This window comes from Ylistrum balloti, unplaced genomic scaffold (genome assembly GCF_031769215.1).
Source record: "Ylistrum balloti isolate Yb309-2 unplaced genomic scaffold, AGI_CSIRO_Ybal_v1 Utg370008, whole genome shotgun sequence".
Classification (NCBI taxonomy): domain Eukaryota; kingdom Metazoa; phylum Mollusca; class Bivalvia; order Pectinida; family Pectinidae; genus Ylistrum; species Ylistrum balloti.
This window is the reverse complement of record NW_026782082.1, coordinates 1,545,669-1,570,641: the sequence shown is the minus strand read 5'-3', so window position 1 is coordinate 1,570,641 and position 24,973 is coordinate 1,545,669. Positions and strand designations below refer to the sequence as shown.

Genomic DNA, 24,973 nt, shown 5'->3' with positions numbered 1-24,973 from the left:
AATTACACCACGTCATGTAAAAAGTCAAGGGGCTGAGCAGATATTGAGTATTATAAATATATCATGTGAGTTTGAACATAATATCATCCATAATGATTTCCAGAATTATACTCAATCAAAAAAATAATATAAGTAATTTTCTCTATATGTTTCCGAAACCTGAAGTGATATTTCTGAACGACTACGTTTATAAACAATAACATGTGTTTAATACAGACTCAGACATTCATTTCGCCACTGGTGTTCAAATGGTAGTAATACATCACAGTCAGGTTTAAATGGGAATGACTATTATACTGGGTCTGCCATACTAATATTTTGTCTTTTAATACGATTCACTAAGGTTCCACATACCATCGTCAAAACTGAGAAAAACGTTTCAGGTAAATTTTGTCCGTTTCTTTTGTTTCTGATTTCGTTCTTCGGCATGGAAATTTGGCACGACTTGCCTGTTTTGTCAACAAACTAACTGATCCCGGATGCACGCAAGGAAGATTTTTCTAGTTCAGTGTCAATCTGTTGATGATAGTGTTTAAGAATATCAGAATAATGGACAATCCATGAAGAGTTTTTAATTTTCCAGGCGTTGACATGGTTAGTGACGTCAGTGACGTAGTCATTAAATTACATCATGTTAATATATATATCGGGGACGTTGTCACAGCAACGGAATGATTGACAGTAAGAGATAACCACAGTTTAACAGTATGCCGTTCAGAAATGATTGACAGAAGAGGTTTCCATGTAGTATAATTGTATATCATTCGGAAATGATTGACTGAAGGAGTTACCATGTAGTATAATGGTATGTCATTCGGAAATGGTTGACTGAAGGAGTAACCATGTAGTATAATGGTATGTCATTCGGAAATGATTGACTGAAGGAGTAACCATGTAGTATAATGGTATGTCATTCGGAAATGATTGACTGAAGGAGTTACCATGTAGTATAATGGTATGTCATTTGGAAACGATTGACTGAAGAATTACCATTTTGTAAAATGGTATGTCATTCGGAAACGATTAACTGAAGAGTTACCATGTAGTATAATGGTATGCCATTTGGAAACGACTGACAGAAACTTACTTTACGTTGTAACATTATGTCATTCGGATGTGCTTGACAGAAGGATTTACGGTTCAGTATACGGGTATGTCGTTCGGATAAGACCGTTGAAGATGTGAATGGTATTTAAATATGCATATTGGCAAAACGATGTCTGTGGTACAGTTTCAATGACGTAATGACATAACGGGTGACAAACCTATACAACACTGCTATACTGAGCTGTGAATGAGTGACTTAGTCATAAAAAAGGAAATAACCATGTTCAAAACGACCCTGTAGATTCTGTCGTTTGCTAGACCGAGCATACATTTCTCAGAAGGAAACAACCAATCACATAGGCCACACTAAACGGTCAGTAGCAGCACGTGCTAGCTACAGAGTGTCTGGTCGCCAGTACAGGCTTTTTCATTAGTAACATGTTTCCAGACTCGTTGCTTTCTCTGTGTTGTTCATTGAAACTCTGCCATCACGAACAACGGACTTTATTTGTTTCGGTTCTATACTCGTTTAATTCCAATCGAACAACATTCAAAATATTCCACCGCGGGTCACTTTTGTCTGGTTCACAGTCAAGGACACTGAGTCGTGGATTTATCGTTACTGCAGTGTGCATCCCTACCGCATATCACTTCAACGTTTACACTTCCGTGCAGTCGAATCCTATCAATGATCAAACTGATCATTTATCATTTACATGCACATTGGTGATACGTTTCACTATCTGGCTTTTCAGATAATGACTTATATGCCTCTTTGTGCTGATCCACATTCTAAAAAGTACACTGCCAAAGGACATGCGCACTGCTAAAGGTTCATCGGCGTTAATTACAGACATACACGTGCTCTTCCGTATCATACAACCCTTATTTGTCTGCTTGTAGGAATAATCACTGCAATAGTTAGTCTATACAGTCTATACTATCACTATCGCTTCCTTTACGCAAGCGCACTGCTGTATTCCGCCCAGTTGCCGCTACTCGTGCTGGTCCACAGTGGTTACGTGTTTACGGCTACCAGGTTGTTTGAGGTGGGAGGAGAGGAGGAGGGAGAGTGGTTGGCTGATCGTTGTTCAATGCTTGTATTGTTTGCTGTCGTTCCGCCAGGGGGCGCCTTACCCACATCAGCGCCGTCTCCTCGTATACTTTTGGGTAAGTCTGAAAAAACGCATATGATAATATAAAACATACTATATATTTTTTTTTGCACTAAACAAGTAAAAAACAAAACAAAAATAGCAAAAGGCTTCAGCGATCCCACATTGATCTTTGTGCCCAGCATCTGTAACAGTCCTATGATGCAACTTTTCGTTACATTTTCCCTCATCAAGTTTATTACAGAAAAGGTAACATTTAACCTCCGACCTTTAACATTTTTTCGATAGAACGTTCGTGGTCATCTCACACCATACTCTCAGCAAATTTACTAAATATGACCTTCATTCCTTCGTACTACACAGCCTTGACACTAAGCATAAATTTAATGAGAAACAGCATTACAAATATTTTGACATTCAAGACAGAATGAGAGTAGGGGCAGTCATGAAAATAATGACTGTAGGGTCCATTTCGAAAACACAATGACTGAAAGAACAATTTCGAACACACAATGACTGAAGGGGTCATCTTGGATGCACAATGACTGAGAGGGCTATCTAGTATACAAAATAACTGAAGGGTCCACCTCGAACAGACATGACTGGAGAGGCCATCTCAAACACGTAATAACTGAATGGGCTAATTTGAATACACAATGAACAAAGGGACAATCTCGAATACAAAATGGCAAAAATGCAACCTTGAAGATGCAAAAGCTGATGGATTCAACTCGAAAACACAACGGCTGGAGGCGACGTCAAGAAAATACAAGGAACGGTGGGGCTATCTATTTCGAACACATTATCACTTAGAAATCTATCTCAGACATTTCATGAAACTCAAAATATGGTTTGCGTGTTTCACATAAAGATAAATTATGACAATTATGCCAATAAATGGTCATGTGCAAGTTTGAGCAGATCTTGAAAAACAGCTGTAAAAAACTTCAAATTTCAAATGAATCGCAACTCATACTTGTATCACCATTTGACTTATTTGGTTTCAGAAACGTCTCAATCCTTTGAGACAACGGACAGCTCATTGCGCGAGGAAGCGCAAATATAGTTCCATCCTACGTGCAGTCGTATTCGGATTGAAACCATGACGACAAAGCAGTCATGCACAAACGTGTCGTGAACAAAGTTTACATTTTCCATAGTTAAAGTCTCACAAGAGCAGTTGAAAATTACGTCTTGTATATTTATGAATTGACTGTGCATAATAAGTATGTCTATGGTTACAAGCTACAGTGACATATCTACAATATATTAAGACCGTGCTGATGACAGAGATATTGTCAGGAAAAGTGCGAGTTATTTAGAATAAACACCTGGTGCAATGGATGAACCAAATGGTGATGGTCAGTCTTCCTATGGCTTCTGTAGGTCACAGCTATTGTTGATCAAAATGGCTTATTCTGATACCCTAACAATTTTGAATTTCGTTTCTTATAATATCCAAAAGCAAAGAGAGCAGTTTTATGGTTTCAACGCAGTAAAAACTATTCCCAATTAAACTGGATTATCTCTTTAAAAGATACTCATCACAGGTCTTGTTTCAGGAAACTCTGGAAGGGAGATTTCTATGTAAAACCATTTCCTGAATTCTTCACTTGACTGCTTTATACATGCAAGTATATTTTATTTATTTTCGAACCTGAACGTTAGCGTATGTTAAAGATATACTCACTTTTTTTCTCTGTAGTAGGTGAAATTGAGGGTATTGTCGTTGGAACTGAATTTGGTAAAGCGTTGCTATTGGTTACAGCATTAGAATTTGCATTTAGATTAGCACTTGGTGCCATTATAAGACTGGACAAAGCAGTCGTTGCTCCTCCGGCATCTGTCAACGAAAAATGGGCCAATCAAGATTGAGTGTGAACCAGGAAGTGACGCACAGTGCAAGGTTTATATATATACAGTAGCATTATATAGCAAAAATATATATCAACGTCAAATTTGTATTTTAACGGGAGGAGATAATAACGTTTTTCATCACGAAGATGAACAAAAATCCAACTGTGAGGAAGGTCGATAAATGCTCAATGTTTTTTATACAGGAATATAAATGTATATATTGGTTGCTATATAATGTTGACATAAAAGTTCCTAACACTTCGATAATACTATTCCAGTATGCCTGTTCTTATTTCTGTACTGCTTCAAGAGCGGTTGTCGTACTATCATACTTACGGTCAGGAATCATATAGCTATAACAATGTTACTATATCCACTGAAATTGAAATTATTTTGAATCAAACACCCTAATCAGAACCCCATAATTACCGGATTTTCCAAATGAAGCAAGCATTTTCAAATTCAAAATTGTATACCAGATATTCATGTGTACCCCTTATGTCTTTATGACATATTACGGGTTAGCTCAAACTTTCCTCGCGGAAATTAATCATAATCTAAAATACAAACGTTTCGGTTCGCTTCATATGGAAATTCCCTAAGACACAACAAACCAGAACACTGATAAAGGAGTCTAGGTATCAAAGAACAGTTTATACAGATAGATAAAGGAGTTTAATACACAACTAGCTATTTCTACGCAAACATTGGGATAATCTAAGTGTTTGTAAACTGTATGAATTCAATTTTAGAATAAATAGACCAAATATTGAAACATAGCACATTTTTTTTCATTTCATTTAATTGAAATTCATATTCCACGTTTTTAAATATCTCAGAAATTGCTGTATAGTGGTTAGAGTGAATCTTTTATAACATATTTCTAATATTTACTTCACTAACCACAAAAATCTACGAATTATTCTCATAATCCGTTTTGCTGTTATTCAACCACAATGAGTTACAACTTACACCAGCCTAACAGAATATTCGTTCTTAAAATCAAATAAATTTAGGATTTTATACATGTAAATTGTGTTATAATGATAAACTAGATATAAAACCTAGATATTAAAGCAAATACAGATTTGTGAAATAAACATTGTGGTTGAACAACAAAACCAGTAAAATATAAACAGTGTCAGAAATGTATGCATATTAACAAACAAGTTCTGTTAAACTAGTATCAAATTCAAAATTCATATAAGGATGAGAAGTACAAAAAGAGTAAATCATTATCTTTAACCAAGCCATCGATTCCAAAACATCCACGTACAAAGGATGTACAAACAAGTTCACGGAAATGTTTACAGCAAAATGCATTGACAAATCAAACAAACAACACGTGACTTCCTGACACCGTTCATAAGCATAAACTTCCGGTCTTATATTTTAGATATTAGTACATAATATATATATTACGAGTAGAAATAAACTAAATGCAGGAAAAATACCACAATGCACAAGGTTTCATTAATGCCAACAAAAGTTAAAATCATGCAAGGTTAAAAATACCCTGAAAAAGGCCAGTTCTATATTGTGTATACTAGCTCAACTACACTCAACACACAACGAATCAGCCATCCTAAAAGACATAGATACCAAATCGACGATCAGACAATGGAACCAATCCTAATGTAAAGTAACAGCACGGGATTAATGAGTATTATCCCTGGAAATGTAAATAGGTTTTCGAGAAATGGATATATAATAAGTTTTGAAAGCAATTTCAGGATACTGTAAAATCATAAATTTTCGTGGGTCACAAATTTCGTGGTGTTTCCAAAAATGTACATTTTCGTTGGAACTGGATTTCGCGGATAAATGTTTCTCACAAAATCCACACATACTATAACCCATCTTAACTTTTATATCTGTGTTTTAATCATTTCGTGCTAACATAAATTCGACCACTTTGAGTAGGCACGGATTAAACGTAAATAAATTCCCTTAAAAAAATAACGATTTTACAGTAGGCAATCTGGTCAAATTGAAATTCAGTTACAAATTATATTTACATAACACTTAACTCCAGTTACAAAAATGAAAGATAACCTCTTATATTTAAAAATTATATTTACGCTATGCCCGTCTAAGTTACCGAAACTTATATGTAGTTCATCTTTCAATACAAAAATGCTGAAAAGTCATTACCTGCTCATTATTGAAAAACAGGAAACCACCAATCAAAATAACACTGATATATTATCAATTATGATTCACTACAATAAAAGGGGACTTAACTAAAGTATAAAATGAGATAATGAAGCATAAAAAAGAAGAAGAAATACATTCAAAAGACAACTCCAAGTACCAAAGAGAAGCTTAAAGCATTTTATGCAGTTAGGCAGTGCTACTACGAATGATGGGCCCAATTTAATGTTGGTGCATTCTATTGTGTGAAGTAGTTTCTAGAAATGACAATAAATGTGAATGTGTCTATTCTATAATATGACTTTGTATTCTTAAATTCTTTCGTTTGCAAAATAAACAGTTAAATGTTTTGAAAAAATAGAAGCATTGAAGACTAAGCAAAATCATTGATAATTTTACAAAGACTGTTTACAAATATATTATTAGTGTGAGCTTGTGTGTATGTGTGTAATGGAAAGTGAGGAACGCTTTAGACTAAAACAATAAATTTTTTATCGTTGTCAAATAATATTACTAAAGTTTATGACGTAAGAATTCGAAGATGTAAACACGTGACATGTTCAGGATATAATTAACTCTGGTGGTACAAAAAGGCTTCCTAACGACCTTGCAAGAAGTCTTCCAAATGATCATTCGCTTGCTCGCTTTGGTATACCATGGATGAAGCTGAAACGAAAGCTAAAACGTAGAGGGTTAGCCGAAAGTAACATAAAGGGTCACATAGATAAGATATAGTAATAAAAGACTCGTAGAAATGGTTGGTTCCGGAAAGGCACGGACAGCATAAATATAGTAACAAGTAAAGCTAGTTAAACTACTGAAGGGAGGGAACTCGAATCACAAAACACGGTGTCCAAACAAAAGCAAAAAGCCCACACGTTGTACAACAGAAAGAGAGTGATGAAGAGAATATCTCTCGCCTTGGGTGACCCCATTTGCCGCCAGGTGGCGTCAGGGAATCACCCAGTGCCACACAGTGGCATTTTGTAAAACAAACAACGGGCAGGTCTTTAACGTTTTTCGTTTGTTTTGTGAAGAAAATGCTTGTTATACTGACCAGAAACCTTAATTTCAGTAACTTTTAGTGGAGTGCCGGGATTGGAACTTATTTCCACGAGTCGGGGCGGAGACTTTTCCACAGTGTTTAGTGGACGAGTGCGGGGCATAGAGTCCAGCTCCCTGTCCGACGTATGGTTTAGCATCAACATTGGGATACTCTCTTCGCCATTGCGGCCTGAACAACAAAACAAAAAACAACAGTGTTAGCGCACAAAGCACGGTCACCATGCACGGGCAAACTGACCAATCACAACGAGTACAACAGATTTATCTGACCAATCAAAATGCTTGGCATTTTTATATATTCTATACGTTATTTTCTGTCTTGAAAACTGATTAACAGACCATCAACAATGAAGACCACAGTTATATTTTGCAAAGATATTGAACGAATTAGTTTAAAATATTCTGATTGAATTATGAATGTTATCTTTGTAGCGAAATGACACTGCAGATGTTTTTTATTATTTGTTTTAATCATCTTCTTCCACCCTCTCAAATCACATTTTTCATCTTCTCATTTCAGCCGCGAAAATATTCAAGTAGAGAACATATTATACTAATTTTTCCTTGTATTATTTTCAGATTTACTATCCTGTTTCTTTCTTCTTTTTTCTGGTTTTCCAAGTCATCTGCATTCTTTGTATATCAGAGATAAATTTATTTATATCTTTTGTTTTCTTAACTTACCCAAATTCAGCTAAAGCAATATAATCTTTGTTCACGCTTTCACGTTATCACGTGGTCCTTGAATTATGTAGAGTTATGTAGACCCAGAATATATTATTTTTTTTCTATATCGAGCTTCAAATATTTATTTTTACTGTAATGTGTGTAAATGTTATGTTTATCATGGTAAAACGATAAGGGATAATGATTATAATACATTTTTAATACATTGTTTGATTCAAGCACAAGTTCTGATTGGTCTTCTTCATTACTTTAACCCTGATACGCGAGGTCTGCTGACTGGTCAGAATGCTCATTGGGCGTTATATAAGAAACAGGGGTTATTATCACGTTGTAGATGATCAATGGGTCTGATCGTGGTTAATAAACAAATACAATGTGAATACATACGTTATATAGGTCTTAGAAAAACACCAAAATGCATTTACGTTCAAACACTGTTAGAGCAAGTCAGGAGATGAAAAAGACAATGATGATGATGTTTTCCTCTCACATAAAGTACTCCAGACTATAAACTTTTGTGATAAAATTCCTACCCTACAGTCAGAGAGATTATTCATGTCGAGTTTCACAAATTGTATATACTCTATTGTTACTATGAATAAGATTGTACAAAAGAGCACACATTTCATCTTATACAGTATATTCTAAGTTATATATCAAGTTGCAGCATACAGCTGATTTGTTCTTCTATGATTCGTCAGTGATGCTAGGGGCCAGAAGTATCGGAATCTAGATGTTGAGATATGGATGGAAAGGTGCCTTCACCCCTTGAATCAACTCATCCGGCAAAGTAATTCACGATTTCAATAATTTGAAGCTTGTTCCAAACATTTACATTTGGAAAATATCATCCTATATCTATGTTTGGAATTACGATCAAGAAAGATGTCTAAAACACACGGCATTGCACAATACAAACAAGGTTAGCAACAACGGTAGACTCCCTTTTTGTTATTTTAGTCAATAAAACGAAAACATTGCATTTATTTTATCAATTAGAATAATAAAAAATAAAACAGCTACATAAAATGATTCCGTATGTATTCTGCAATTCTTGAGAGTGAATAATCATGTTATCATCAGTTGCACTTAACATTATCATGCTATCTAAACTCTTATCAATTTTATTATTTCTAATGATATATTTGTTAAATCAATAGAATACCTCAAAAACAGTAGTAAGACTTTATTTCATGTAAATTGATCACCAATCTGAAAACGTTGCTATGGTTTTCAAAAGGAAACATGAAAACACATGAAAAACGCACTATGTGAAGTGAAAGTGAAAGTAGCGAAGCCTAGTATACAATCGTGTGTAATTAGAAATAGTGATAGTGACACTGCTAAAGGCTGCGGAAGGTTTAGCCAAGAATTAAGTATGAAGAAACATTTGCGATACAAAGAAAACGCTTTTTTAGATCAAGTATGTCGATGAGTCTTATGGCAAAGTCAAAAAAGTAAAAACAGTAGAAACAATTGATACAATGTCAAAAGGTAGGGAAACCCACAATAAAACGACCTCTAGAAGATTGTATTTGCTGACATTCCGTTCCCGTTCAAATATGGTAACGTGAACCGATACTAGTATCAAGATATTACTGATGACGAGACTTAGGTATCCTCAACATAATAATGCTAATTACATAGAATTGAATTAATAATGATGATATTGCATTGTTTATGCCAAACTGTATAACCTATTGTAACACATTTTTATAATCAAATGCTTCGAAGTTTGTTTTATATCAGGTCTGAAAGGTTATATACCACGTATAAATAACTTGATGGTTAAAACATTAAACGATTAACTAACAAAATCTTAACTTCACATATGTCACTGAAACCGAAAAAGTCAGCTAAAGATTAATTATTAATTATGTTATATATGTCACTTAATGTTAAATAGTTAACTGACGTCTTACTCTTTCTTTACTTCACATACACTAATTCATATATGGAAGTTAAAAAGAGCTTTTTAAATCATACTCAACTCCATATACTTCACTGCACGTTAAAAAGTAATCTAAGGAGAATGAACTTAACATTCTTCATTGCAAAGTTGATGAACTGACTACCTTAACACAATGCCAGTAAAACAGATCAATAACATTTTAACAAACACATAAATGAACATATTTCATTGTTACTAAGGAAACTACCTTGATATATTTCACGAAAGTTGAAAAAATGACTAACTTCTGGCAGTTTATATATAACCTACTTATACGGAAGTTAACTGCATATACTTCATAAAAGTTAAACAGTTAACTACCGGAAGTTACTTATTTAACAACGTTTACCTACTGTAATTCCATGCAGATACATTTTAGTATTGGCTCTGGAATATATAGGTCAGGTTTTCCTAATGACAATTTAGAGTCAAAATTACCTAAAACCTTTAAAATACGTTATTTAAACATGAATCTAAAGTATTATCAATCCTATCGTTTCCTATCCTTTTTCTGGTGTAAGGACTTGTTCGTCATATCAGAGTTTACCTTGCCATGCTGCATATGAGACGAACACATATCGAGATGAGAAATAGAAGATGAAAAAGTTATGAGGGAAAGTCGATGGAAATAATCTTCAGACCAGAAAATCCATTCAAAGAACTCGATGCATAGATGAGCAGAGTCATCATCTAGAAAATCCATCAATGCTTTCCCCAGACGAACACGATACCCCACAAGACATGCCCAAGTCAAGTTATAAAAGAACAAGAATTCCGAGTAAATATATTATAGGGAAACTTGAGATATAAACAAACAAAGAATCGTATTTCTAGTACAGAATCGAATGTTATTGTCTTAAAAGATCACTGCTGAGGCCAATGGCGACGAGACTTGACGCAATGTAGACAGCCCAATAAATACCATAGATCTGTACATCGTTAAATGTACTTAAGGCCGATCTTTATCAAATAAATACGACACGGCCACTTCAAATAACAAGATGGCGGTGAAGCTCTTTTGATATGATTATCGATTTTCTGTAATTCAGAAATGTATTTCATATGGTTAAATCAATATTTGGGAAGTTACAAGGCAATGGTTTGTAGCGTGCCATGACAAGCAACACCGCCTCGCCAAATCTCGGGCCATCGTTACTCTGCGTGATTTGCCTCGTAATGAATGTTCCTGCATTACAAAATGGAGAACATTACCCATCATACTATACCTAATAAGTATCCATAATGATACGGGCCTGTAGAAAAGACGGAAGCATGAATAATAGCGGAACGCACACATTTCGTTTCCAGTTATAATAGTGAAACGCACGAATTGTTTTGAATACATTTGATAAGAGCAATGGAATTTGTTAGCTGGCCGTACTGACTGAGGACGATAGACATACCAAACCAACATTACATGTCTAGTGTTTCCTAAGTTGAGAATGTCAATCAGGAGAAACGTTATCTTTAATTCAATAGGTATAATTATTATCGATATACTTGTGTATTTAAAACGCAACCAGGAAAAAATACTGACACAAAAAGATTTAGATATTTTCAGACATTAAAAATACATATTTGTACTTACACATGTGACTTAGACGTATTGATCAAGACCGTAACACATAAAAAGATTTCGACATTTCATACATTTAATATCATCATACATTTAAACCGATCATAACGATTTCAAAAGTAATAGAAACGAATGGCGAAGAGGAAAAACATAGTAAAATCGTTCATACGTTTTAATGCGCATTTCAGGTTTATTACAGAACTTTATCAAAACAACAGGTCCACAGGGCCATTATCGCTCAAAAGTTCTTTATGATACATATATATAAATATATATTACAATGACTTAAAACAGCACGTCGAATTAAGTATTAGCGCTTTCATTCCTGAATCTTCATGATGCTTAATCAATTTATTAATTAAGAATTAGTTATTCTCATATAGTTCACCGGACACTGAGAATTCGACTTTTATATTTGAACATATATATAATATAACAATTTGCAATGTTTCCTTTAAGTTTGAATTGAGTACAGGAGAGAACAACAAAGACTGACCGGGTCGAAATTGAGAAGCAGTTAGAGGCAAATATAATAACGACAATAAACGATCGCCATTTATGAGATAATAATTTGTCTACGGGAACTGAACTTTTTTCCTTCCTTCGTTCATAAAACTAAGAATCCCTGTTCTCTTGAGACATTCTTTACTTAGTGAGGATAGAATTGTATCATCTGAACTGAAGACATAGTTGTTTTTAGCGATGTAATCCTTAGTTTATTACTCTTCCATACTGTATTATGTTATAACCAGCAGAAAATTCATCCAATTAGTTTTAAAAGGCATTAAGTTAGGACAGAAGCTTTCTATATTAACTTTAAACATTATTTTGTGATGAATTCCTTGGGAACATGACCTGGATAAACTGTCTTGTTTAAAATGTTGTGGGGCGGCATAAAACGACTTCTAGACAGCAGAAGTTGCGTCAGGCCAAAGACTTGAACTTTCATGACAGCTAAAATTGTTAACCTTCACCAATTCGATGTAGCCATTCCAGTAATTCAAGAAATAACCTTTTGCCATTTTAAATCAAACATGCTGAAAAGTTTTAGTTCTTCCAGAAAAACAAAATGAAAATGAGAACAATTTATTATCGCGTGCTTTCAACTGAGATATACCTATAACCTTTATTTCACAAAAATTACGAAAGAAACTACTGGTTAATATAAATAACTATTGTTGGCCTGGATGTAAGCGCACGAGGTGTCTTACTGTGGGAGGGCACCAGACCCCATACCTTTCCATGTCCAATCGAGGTATCGAACTGTGCTTGCCTTGGCGAAAGAGAAGTGTGTTACCACTTCGCCACTTAGCCACGTTAATGATATGATATTTCAGACATTTAACACCCTTTGTAATAGAACTCCGTGGTATTTTGATACTAAGCCGGATCCTTTGATATCTAATATTCACTACATAACAAAAACGATCTGTATATGTGATACGTGTTTTCTATTTAGGTTCATTTGCAACATGCCATTTTATTGATCAATCTAACTATTTTGAGTCAATATAACATTTACACCAAACATATCAATGATATACGAAGTAAAAGTTAAAATTGCTGACAAAGTCATCGACCTCGACTAGCCCTAATAGCCCTCGATTGGCCCTCATAGTCCTCGACCAGCCCTCATAGCCCTCGACTAGCCCTAAGCCCTTGACTAGCCCTCATAGCCCTCGACTGGACCTTATAGTCCTCGATTTGCCCTCATAGCCCTCGACTGTTCCTCATAGCCCTCGACTAGCCTCATTGCACTTGACTGAACCTTATAGCCCTGGACTAGCCCTCACAGCCCTCGACTAGCCCTAAGCCCTTGATTAGCCCTCATATTCCTCGAATGGCCCTCATAGCTCTCGACTAGACCTCATAGCCCTCGGCTAGCCCTAAGCCCTTGCCTAGCCCTCATATCCCTCGACTGGCCCTCATTGCTCTCGACTAGCCCTCATTGCCCTCGACTGGCCATTATAGTCCTCGATTGGCCCTCATAGCCCTCGACTGGCCCTCTTAGCTCTCGACTAGCCTCATAGCCCTCGACCAGCCCTCATAGCCCTCGACTAGCCCTCAGCCCTTCAGTAGCCATCATATCCCTCGACTGACCCTCATAGCTCTCGACTAGCCCTCATTGCCCTCGACTGGCCCTTATAGTCCTCGATTGGCCCTTATAGCCCTCGACTGGCCCTAATAGCCCTCGACTAGCCTCATTGCCCTCGACTGGCCCTTATAGCCCTCGACTAGCCCTCATTGCCCTCGACTGGCCATTATAGTCCTCGATTGGCCCTCATAGCTCTCGACTGGCCCTCAGAGTCCTCGACTAGCCTAATTACCCTCGACCAGCCCTCATAGACCTCGACTAGCCCTCATTGCCTTCGACTGAATGACCTGACTTACTCACCTCGACATGCCATGGGAACTATTACATGGTTATAATAACTGCGCCTCGTTTTCAATGGGCACTATGTCAAATTACTTGCTTATGAATGCAAACTCATCGATGACTATTAGGTAATAGAATTCATGATGGAAAATACACCGCAGTGGGGTTTTTTTATCATGCTAATACTGCCGCAAATGGCAATTTTTATTGATCTGTCGACAAGGTTAAAACACGTCAATTTGTTTATAAACTACCAATAAAAATAATTTGAATTTTTTCACGGCAAAAAGAAAATAATTTTCTTTTAGTTGTCATTGTCATAAACGCTGTAACCAATACGTAAAATGTTCATTATGCAGAAACATCAGTAAAGAAATTGATCAGTTTTAGAAATTCACATTTCTTCACTTTGCCTGTCAATGTATCTGTTACATTAACGATACAATGAACCTCAAGTAAAAAGGTTAGCGGTGTGATGAACTTCTAGACTGATTTCTGTAACATTTCACCAGTATTATCCAGCATCTGATAATTAATAAATGGTGTGTCTCTTGTTATGGAAATAAGAACGAGACAGCGACAATCACGTGGCCATCCTGTGTTAATGAAGATGATATGTCTATATAATTGATGTGGTGTATCCATCGCGTAAATGGATGTTTTGAACCGATTCCAACAGCCTAGTCCAATCTTCATATATAACACTTTGACGGACACATCAACATACCGCTTGGTGTATATTTCTATAACTTATCTATAAATATTAGATAGAAAACTATCACTTTTTTTAATTTCAGCTCGTAATCCTGATGAAATCATCAAGACATTTTTGTTATTTATGTTCTAAAACAAAATGAACGTAATGACTTTATTTGCCATACATAAATGATTCGGACACAAACCTTTCCAGTCATTTATCGGACCTCACGTATCCTATTTTGTACCGTCATCCTACCAACCTAGCCCTTTATCATTGCTTCCTAATACTTCAGTTTACATCTGTATACCTTTATCCTTAATCTTTATAATATCAGTACACTCGTCTGTCATACCCTTGTTTTCCTTAATCACATCAACCCAATCCTTTATTACATCTATTTTATTTATTACCTGCCTAATCCTAACTTTCATCCACACACAAAACTTTATCATACTTCCTTTTTTATCATATCTACATGTACCTTTTCGTTATCTTACATAATTAGCCTTAAATTCCACCTACCTGTTTATTTAGCATTCCATCTAATCCTTTATCACACCTACTTGTTAATTTGTAATGCCACCTATTCCTTTATCAAACCTTCCTTTTTATTTTTCATGCCACCTATTCCTTTATCACACCTACCTATCTATTTATCATGCCACTTAATCCTTTATCAAACCTTCCTATTTATTTATCATGCCACTTAATCCTTTATCAAACCTTCCTATTTATTTATCATGCCACTTAATCCTTTATCAAACCTTCCTATTTATTTATCATGCCACTTAATCCTTTATCAAACCTTCCTATTCATTTATCATGCCACTTAATCCTTTGTCTCACCAACCTGTTTATTTTCATGCCACCGTATCCTTTATCACACCTACCTGTATATTTAATTAATCATGCTGTTGTAACTCTAACCTGTTCATTTATCATATCAGAACTAATATGTCTATCTAATTCTCCATTATATCAACCTTATCCGATATTATACCTACTCCTCTGTATCTACCTATCATCGTGTATCCTGTATAGTGTCACTTCCGGTCATCCCCTCCCCCTGCACCTGTTTAGTGTCACTTCCGGTCATCCTCTCCCCCTGCACCTGTTAAGTGTCACTTCCTGTCCCCCCATCCCCCCCCCCCCCCCCGAACACGTCTGTCAATAGTAATCATTAATACTCAAAAACGGCATAACTTTGATGTTACGAAAAAAATGTACCTATTTTAGTATACAAAAAGATACATGGTTGACATTGACTGCGCATGCTCCACTGGGAGGTCCGCGAACTTTGCCGATGTACCATAGTTTGGCCCTTACCATTCCCGATCATCACGATTTTGGCCGCTTAACAAACCTGAAGCACGCCATGTTTGACGCCCAGCCCACAATCGATACCTCTGTCGCAGGGTATTGATAGCGCGCGTTTGATTGCTCAAAATAATTAACATAAAACTACCTTTACAGGGGTATTGATCCCTGTAGCTGGCGTGTTGCTGGGTTACGTTACACTTGCAGTATTCGTGTCTAGATATAGATAGTTGGAGAAAACAACTACTTATCAATCTGTGTAAGCTTGATATAAACACATCATTGATTTCTAAGTCATTGCATTCCCTTTTTTTCTGATAATGTGTACGTTTTTTTCCAACAACGGTTACGAAATAAATTTACAAAATTATTATAACAGATTAAGAAATTATCTAATTATTTCTTTCATTGTGAGCACAAGATAAACGTTAGAGGTTTAATCCTGGATTTACATAAGGGATTTCAGTCAGGAATTGTGAATGGACAAATACATAACTGATACAATAAACATTAAAAATAACTTTGTTGCTTCTCTGTCATCGTTTTGAATAATTAAGAAAAGCTTCATAGCAAGATCAAACAGGTCGTCAGCAAATTCTCTTCAGTTGATACAATAGAGCTCAACAAGAAAATGATTAAATCTGCATGGTCTGATTACAGAAACTACTTTGTATGGAATTTACACCATAAAGAGTATCCCGTCTTCTTTCAGTCCGCTCTATATGCATTCTACAAGCTGCCTTTGTGAGGAGCATATGACGTAATGGTGACGTCATGAAGCGATGAGAAGGTGAAGATGAGACACTGTTATATGAGACAAAACAAGATGGATAATGTGACTATATAAGAATGATGATGCATAGGCGATAAAGGTGAGGAAATCTACTCTCCAGTTCTACAGAAAAGGTATACACACAATCAGGGCAAAGTGACGTTATTTCATGCCAGCTCCTTTCTTTCGACAAACACAAGGCGAGATTACAGGAGCATGCGCGGTAACTAGAATGTGAGGTACATTTGTACGTTCATCTACTATTTTGTCCTCACTACTGCGGAAACGAACATAGCACATGCGCCAACGGAAGCGTATAACTGGTCATAAGGCGTATCTATCAGTACTATATATTATAAGATACAAGATTGGGAAGTGCACGGATTCCGTGGTGAGGGTGGTGTTAAATACAAAACGTGTTTCCATGGCAACCTGCCTCCATCACATCTAATATACACATGTACCCATGAACATACATAGCATGTTGCCTTTGACTACCTCTAGTGCACATGCGCTACACATAAAGATAACTTACTACGGAAAGGAAACATTTCCTGGATAGCACCCCCTTGGGCTTAAGGGAAAAAGTAAGAGTGATTTACATTATCCAACAACATGTATTTGCAACAAAACGTCGCCTGGCAGAGTTTTCTGTATTGACAATCAATTTTTATATCCTTACATACAAATGACCGGAAGTGAAAATATGCTTATTGTATCAGTGTAAAATTATCCTTATTTAATTAATTAATTAAATTAACAATAAACTGATAACGTCCAGCAGGACATAACAATAGTTACTAACCATCACACCCTATCTACACACTAACAAATGGCGTGACAGGTTTAATCAGTATTGACCAAAACAAAAACAATTTACTCGTCTGCAGAAAATCTTGAATTTTCTCGAAGGATAATTTTCTGAGCTTTATTTTCCATAACATGAATTATACTATATCTTTATAATTCAATAAAGTTATACACCATAGATATACTTTTTGGATAAACATTCTTGAACGAATTTGTATCTTAAACCTTGCTCCAATCACAACGTGTATGTGTTTAATACCAAGCAAACGTTTAAGAATCCTCTGATATTTTGACATTTGAAATAATTTGATAAATCAGAAAAAAAAATATTTCAAATGTCAAAAGTTGATTTAGAAAGCCCAAATTTTCATTGCAAATAAATAATAAATGTCACAGATAAATTTACAAATTTAATACAGAAAACTCGCCTGACTCTGCTAAATAAACAGGAACGTATAGCAATAAAGATAAAAATTTGCTCTATATCTACATCAACATCAAGGGTTCTGAGGATGCGCACTGAATACCGGAAGTAATGTAAATTTCAAGCACATGAATGTTTGAAGTGATTCCTCGGTCTGTACTGAACAGATGAGCTTCGACGCGCCGCTTGTTACCAACATATGAACACGTCATATGTTTTGATGTTGTTTTCACATGATAAAATATAAGATATGAATCCTATAAAAATGTTGTGAAAAGACTGATCTCTTATGCTGGTATGACAATTCAAGATGGATGTGATGAACAAAAGAGCAATGAAATGGTCGCAAATGTGATTTTATGATTTCTGAAAAAAAATACAATTTCGTGTAAATTTCTACATGCAATCGGTGGAAATGCTATATATTTACATAATATATTCGTATACATAATATATCTATATATATATATATACATAAATCAAACCAAATACGGCGTTCACAACGGCCGAGCTATAGACGGATATATAGAAATAAGACAATCTGTGCTTAAGATGCTGGATTCTGTGCCGTCAAACATATTGCTACAGTGTAGATATACTTTGCAGTGATTAACACTACCTATCACAGACTAAGATAACAGATATTTTCATTAACAAACATACTACGTATCATTTTGTAAATATTTTGTTTACAAAGTAAATAATCTAATTTACAATACTGTATATATATGTGTATATGACATAAACATTGTTTTCTACAACAGATGCTCAGCGCACTGACGCAGATCATCAATCTCAAGATATTTACTGACTTAGATGTTTAACTTACTTGCAAATAAGCACATACATACTGTTAGTGCTCAGCAATGATTACAAGTCTGACTTACCATATCAACAACACATGGCGATAAGTTAATATTAACATCATTCAATATAATATATGCAAACAAACGGAACGCAATAGTCAATTCCTTCGAAGAGCAAGCTTTCATTTTCTGTATAAATATTCTTCTATATTGAAATGCATAATTTTCCTAATATAAAATATTTTTTCTACCATAACAAAATAAATCAAATATCAACTATGAATAATTTCAAATTTTTATCAAACGCTTTGCATCTAAGTATACTTACCTATTCTGCTAATTTTTGTGTTAAGCGCCCCTGGGTGGTTCTGTTTAATGGCGTTCATGCGCCTATTGGTTGGTCCCTGCCCCCCGGGCATCCCCGCTGCCTTGGGACCTTTTGGCCGCGGCGCTTCCACTGGTAACACTCGTCTTCGCTTTTTCGGCAATTTAGAGCGCGCTTGCGTATGGGAATAGAAGAGTGCAAAGTTACTGACAATGACGGGTACAGGTAGAGCAATTGTCAATACGCCCATGAGGGCGCAAAGCGCTCCAACAAACATGCCGACATACGTTTTAGGCACCATGTCTCCGTACCCTACAGTTGTCATGGTGACAATGGCCCACCAAAGCCCAACGGGGATACTGGTGAAGTCGTTTTCAGGATTGTATTGGATTCTCTCAGCGTAGAATATAAGAGCCGCAAAGATCACGATTCCCAATACAAGAAAGAAAATCAAAAGTATCAATTCCTTGGCACTAGCCTTGAACGTGTGGATAAGAATTTTCAAGCCAGCCGAGTGTCTAGTCAATTTACACAATCGCATTATACGGATAATACTAAAAAATTCCAGAATGTCGCTTTCCTGTTTTAGACTTGTTAATAAAAAGTCGAGATAAAATGAAAGCGTGGCTATTATGTCTATTATATTCACCGGTGCTTTGAGGAAATCCAGTTTATTCGGAGCAACTATTAGACGAATGATAATTTCAAACGTGAACCATGCATTACTAGCACACTCTATGTAGAAGAACGCTTCGTGTGGCTCTGTTTTCCGTTTTTCCAGGCGCCATGTTAAGCTGCCGTCTGACGCATTTGAGGTTGTGTTGCGCAAGACTGGAACTCGCATTTCCGGATGTGTTTTTAGACAGAAGGACAGAATAGAAACCACGATGAAGAAAACTGACACCACGGCAATCACCTGCAATGGAGAAAAAACGGGCATTACTTGAGGTGCAACGAAATGGTGACACAAAATTAACGCTTTCGAACAAGAACAAAATCAAGTCAAACATCAACAGAGGAATTAACTACATCCTACTATATCTGCAAGAAACATTACTCTCATTTCTTATTTTAAGGATGTTTACGTGAAGTGTTAGTTGAAATTATTTGGCGCATTTTGCGCAAAATACATACAAAGCAATTTCACCAACTATGCCTCATGTAAAGAACATGGCGTTGATAGGCACACAATATTACTTTCATTACCATTAACAAAATTGACAGAGGTATCCTTTGGGAACGAGCTTAGGTTAAAGCTATTTGATGTAAATACCTTCGCGTTGTCTGATCTATGTATAGAAACATCCTTTAGCCCCTAATGTTGCCTGGTTTAACCTGGTATATAAAGTCAATGTTGTCTTGTAGTGTTGAATTTACCTGCATTGATTGTACCACCCACTGGTTTCTTGATGAAGACGATTTTATTTTAAGTTACATTGTCATGAGAAACAACAAAGTAAACACCAACATGATAACATAATTTAATTCAAACTCAAATAAAATGAAACTAGAGAAAATTGTGAACACAAGAAAGATTTATACAGAGATGCCCTAAAAGTATAAGGAAAATAACACATGGTATTCTGAAAGGACAAGCGCCTTCTGCTTCACGATAACTCCGGCAATGTAAATCTTGGTCAATCCAGGTTGGTAAGTGCGATGTGCTAAACATAAAAAAGGAAAGTGTACCTTTTTGGTGAAGCGGTTCAATTTGCAGGTCAGGTCGTAAATAAAACTCACAATTTAAGTAACCTAATCTGAACACGCGAATGTTTTTCGTTCGTTAACGGATCATTTCGTTTTAAAAATTGTTATGCAGCTCAATAAGCCAATCAAAAGCACTGGAACAAACCCAAAAATGGCGATTTTTTTTATGTCTCAACCAATAAAAAAGCGTGTTACAAATAAAAATAATCAATGATAAAACAAAAAGACAAAACAATACTGCTGCTTAATTTATATACCGTTTAGCAGGTTATTTTCAAGGGTCAAAATTTTCGCGGTTTTCTTTCAAAATGACCAAATACCATTTCACAAATCAAAACATTGTGATATGAATGTAAAAGGACATTATATTTTCACTATTTCACGTTAATGTACCGCGAAACTGAAGATATCACCCCCGAGAAAATAACTGGCTATATTGTAAATAGATATACAATATATATTTTGAATGAATTTTGTATCTCACATCTAGAATATCACAATTACAAAATCCCCGCGCAGTTTAAATGGTGTCATTAGGTAGTTTTAGGATGGGGACATTTCCCCTAATATATTATACAAATAAAATTTGAATGAAACTACATTTTAACAGAGTGTTACTATTCTTTCTTGTTTGTAACAAAAAACATGTTCAGATTAATATAGACACTTTGCTGAATGATATGGGAAATAATTTTGATGACGTACTATTTGTGAATTTTGTCAAATATCACCAGAAAAAAATTATTGCATGTGATTTGAACAAGTAAAATATTCAGACACAAAGAGGATTTAAGCAAGTATATTCATACCGTAAACGAGAAGTACTTTGTAATGCCAAAACGTTATCGCTTCGTCTTTTAACATAAGTTTTATTTTACCATTAGTTTATCAATATTGACTTATCAGCGTACCAGCAATATATGTTATCTAATAAAACAGACCCCGTTAAGTAAGACTCGTTTTGCAATGATACTCCACGGCTAGGGGCTCCGGGTAACTTTCAATTGACCATACATCTATACAGAATAGAATAATTAGATAAAAGAAATAAAGTTTATAACCCATGTAAACAGACGTCCATAGCAACCCTCAAACATTCTCCTTATCCGGAATCCCTTTTTTTCTGTTTTATGTAATAACCATTTACAATTCATTTGTTCTACCCAATTTCCGGTGGCCGTTTATTGCCGTCTGTTTGTGTGCTGAGCTTCCACTCACTCCGTTAAGTGTTTCACTAGCGTATAGCTGTTTTACGACGACGTTTTAATCGTGTAATAAAGCAACATATTGATTCTTATTCTTCATGCGTCCACGATCTCTGATTTAAAGTCACCACTAGCCAGTCGGCGAGGGAAGAGTCGGTGAACTCTAGATTTCCGTATGAATGGTGGGGTATATACATCGATTTGGTTTGGAGTTAAGGACAAAGAACAGACTGAAAGCTAGCAGGAAGAAAGGCCTTCTCCCGAAACAGATACAAGGCTGACTTGAAGCAGGCAGGATGAAAATGGAGTCTGGAAAGGTGAAGGTCAATACAAAGAGAAAGTTGTAAGAGAAGTGAAAGAAACTTCTTTCTCGAATACAGAAGTAAATTGCAAATGAAAAACTGCCAATGAACAATGAAAGATGATTCGACCATAAAATCACGATCGGGAAAGTAAAAAGTTGTATAAGATTAAAGAGGGTGAAGTGTAATATTACCTAATACCAGATCACCGATATTTAAACAAAATCCTTTTAAACTCGAAATCGATAAAACGAGTGCAGAAATTAGAGATTAACACAATGATACGCTAAAAAGTAGAGGGAGAATTACACGTATTTTGATTTATAAGTAAATCATGACCCATTCAAGTAATGTCACGTTCCATAAATGAGAACGGGGTCATTACCAACGATAAAACTGTCCACCATGAGCGAATCGTGAATATCTCACAACAAGCTACGTACATGGTGTTCAGACTATAACGATATAAAAGAACAAGCACGTCATATTTTTTTAAGATGGCATATAATCTATTCGTACTCAAAATTATTATTTCGCTTGTGTGACTCAAGCAAAAGTCGTGTCACTCCCCTTAGCTGTGTTGTTTCCTTCTCCAGGAACAGAAGTTATTATCCTTTGCTACTCCGAAAGCAGAAGTGTACTTGTTCGTCCGAGAGCGTCAGTTAATATTTCTGTCAGCCTTTTGCGATACCTGGTATTATTATTAGCGGTTCTATGTAACGGAGTGACCAATAATAGTACTACACTTCTCACTTGACAATATCAAAGAGAAAGCACTCTTCCCAAATCAGTAGTTAACCAATTTGATTTTTTTTTTCAATTCTGAAATAAGAACCACAAACGTGAAAACTTACTTATCGAGTTGTCTGAATCAAATCTGTTGCGAGGGAAACATGGCTGTAAAACTGCTCTAGAGGAGCGAATTTCCCAAATAAGATACATGTTTAAACTTAAAGCTTAAACGCGTTTGTCTGGAACACGTTTAGCCGCATACCTGGGTGAATACAACACGCTTAGCAAAAGACAACCCCTGTGCTGAAAACACACACGTTTAGAAGAACATCACTGAACACGAGCATACTAAACTACAAAAGTACATATATTGCTGCACACAAGCACACTGAACTGAATACGAGCACTGAACTACAAATGAACACATATTGCTGCACACAAGCACACTGAACTGAATACGAGCACTGAACTACAAATGAACATATATTGCTGCACACAAGCACACTGAACTGAATACGAGCACTGAACTACAAATGAACACATATTGCTGTACACAAGCACACTGAACTGAATACGAGCACTGAACTACAAATGAACACAAATTGCTGCACACAAGCACACTGAACTGAATAAGAAAAAAACTAAACTAAAAACTAACACTTATTGCTGCACACAAACACACTGAAAATGAATAGAACACACTGGGCTATACACGAACATATACGAGGCAGACAACAAACACATATGCTAAAACACTTGTGTGAATTTTCCATGACAAATGTAGGCTGTTTCTAACCTAGTAGTTCATCACTCTAGAATGCATTTCCTGTGGCACGTCGATCTAGTGTGGCTTTGTTACGATGGAAGTAGTGCTGACGACAAGTACTACTGAAAAACTACCATTGCTTTCTTCACTACAAAAACTTTTCAATATTATATTTACGGCAATGCTTTGCCCTATAATTCTAAATGACTCGCAGTTAGATTCTCCATTCATGAGTTCTTGTATGCTTAAAAAAGAAAAAATACCCACATGTCAAAATCATATATCAAATGATCTGATCTACATACAAAAAAGTTTCTATCATGACATGACTTCAAGGGTCATTGCATTTGCGAACGTGTATCCAGTCTTGATATTTTCTATGACTTGAAGGTACCATGTTGTAAGATTTGGTCACTTATAGAGTGAGACTATTTATCCCTCTGTGATGTTCCTCTATATCAGTAACTAGTTTTTTTACATGCTGACTTGTCAATATCTTTTTTTATTTGACTTCTTTCCCATGATCTTCCATTTTCTTGGCTGTTTTTCGTCATGGGTTACAGTAATACCTTCTGTAAACAATACCGAGTAATTATTTCAACTTTTATTTTTGAGTCAAATATATTAAACTACTTTCTAACTTTATTATCTACTTCCTTTGCCACGTTTCTTGTATTCAAGTTAATAATAATGGAAACGAAACATAGGAGTACTAGTCCTTGTACTTTACGGACAGGAGAGTAGGCCAACCTTGTCTCTGTCCGACCAACTGACAAAACATAACAGAAAATTCAAAAGAAATAAAGTCATACTATCAATTGCCATGACAACTGGTAGGTAAACACAATTATGGCAACATAATCAAAAATTTTAACTCAAAATTGATGAAAGCAAGGTGAAATATGGAAGAAAAGATATAAAAAGATCTTTGAAAAGTACAAAACGATAAGACCAAATGTTCCGGAAAGGACGAAAATCATAGCATTCTGTAAAATTATTTGTTTTCCTTAGGTTTAAATTTCGTGGTCTTTCACACAACACTATTTCGTAGACACTTACTTTTTGAAGGAAATTAGCACTCAGTTAGCCGATTTATACTTATGTACACCTACTCAACTTGCTTTGAAAATTTATGCAGTCGCACGCATAGCTCAGGTAGCTAACGACCAAGGCGAACAATCTAGCATCCGTAAACATATCTCAAGTGCTGTGCGGCCAAAGTGAAAAACACGAGTCCTAAACATATCTAGAGTGACAAACGACCAAAGCCAAAAATAC

General features: G+C 35.7%; 1 protein-coding gene across 1 annotated transcript in view; it reads right to left on the bottom strand.

The window, feature by feature from the left end:
* Positions 1-2,065: 2,065 nt before the first annotated feature.
* The window catches only part of LOC132548345 (potassium voltage-gated channel protein Shaw-like), a 46,583-nt gene continuing 23,675 nt past the window's right edge, over positions 2,066-24,973 (bottom strand). Inside the window, exons 3-6 of the mRNA XM_060212201.1 lie at positions 18,987-19,899; positions 7,231-7,407; positions 3,853-4,005; positions 2,066-2,223 (exon numbers count right to left, since the gene is read on the bottom strand). Of these exons, the coding sequence (XP_060068184.1) occupies positions 2,066-2,223; positions 3,853-4,005; positions 7,231-7,407; positions 18,987-19,899 (1,401 nt within the window). The remainder of the gene's footprint in view (positions 2,224-3,852; positions 4,006-7,230; positions 7,408-18,986; positions 19,900-24,973) is intronic.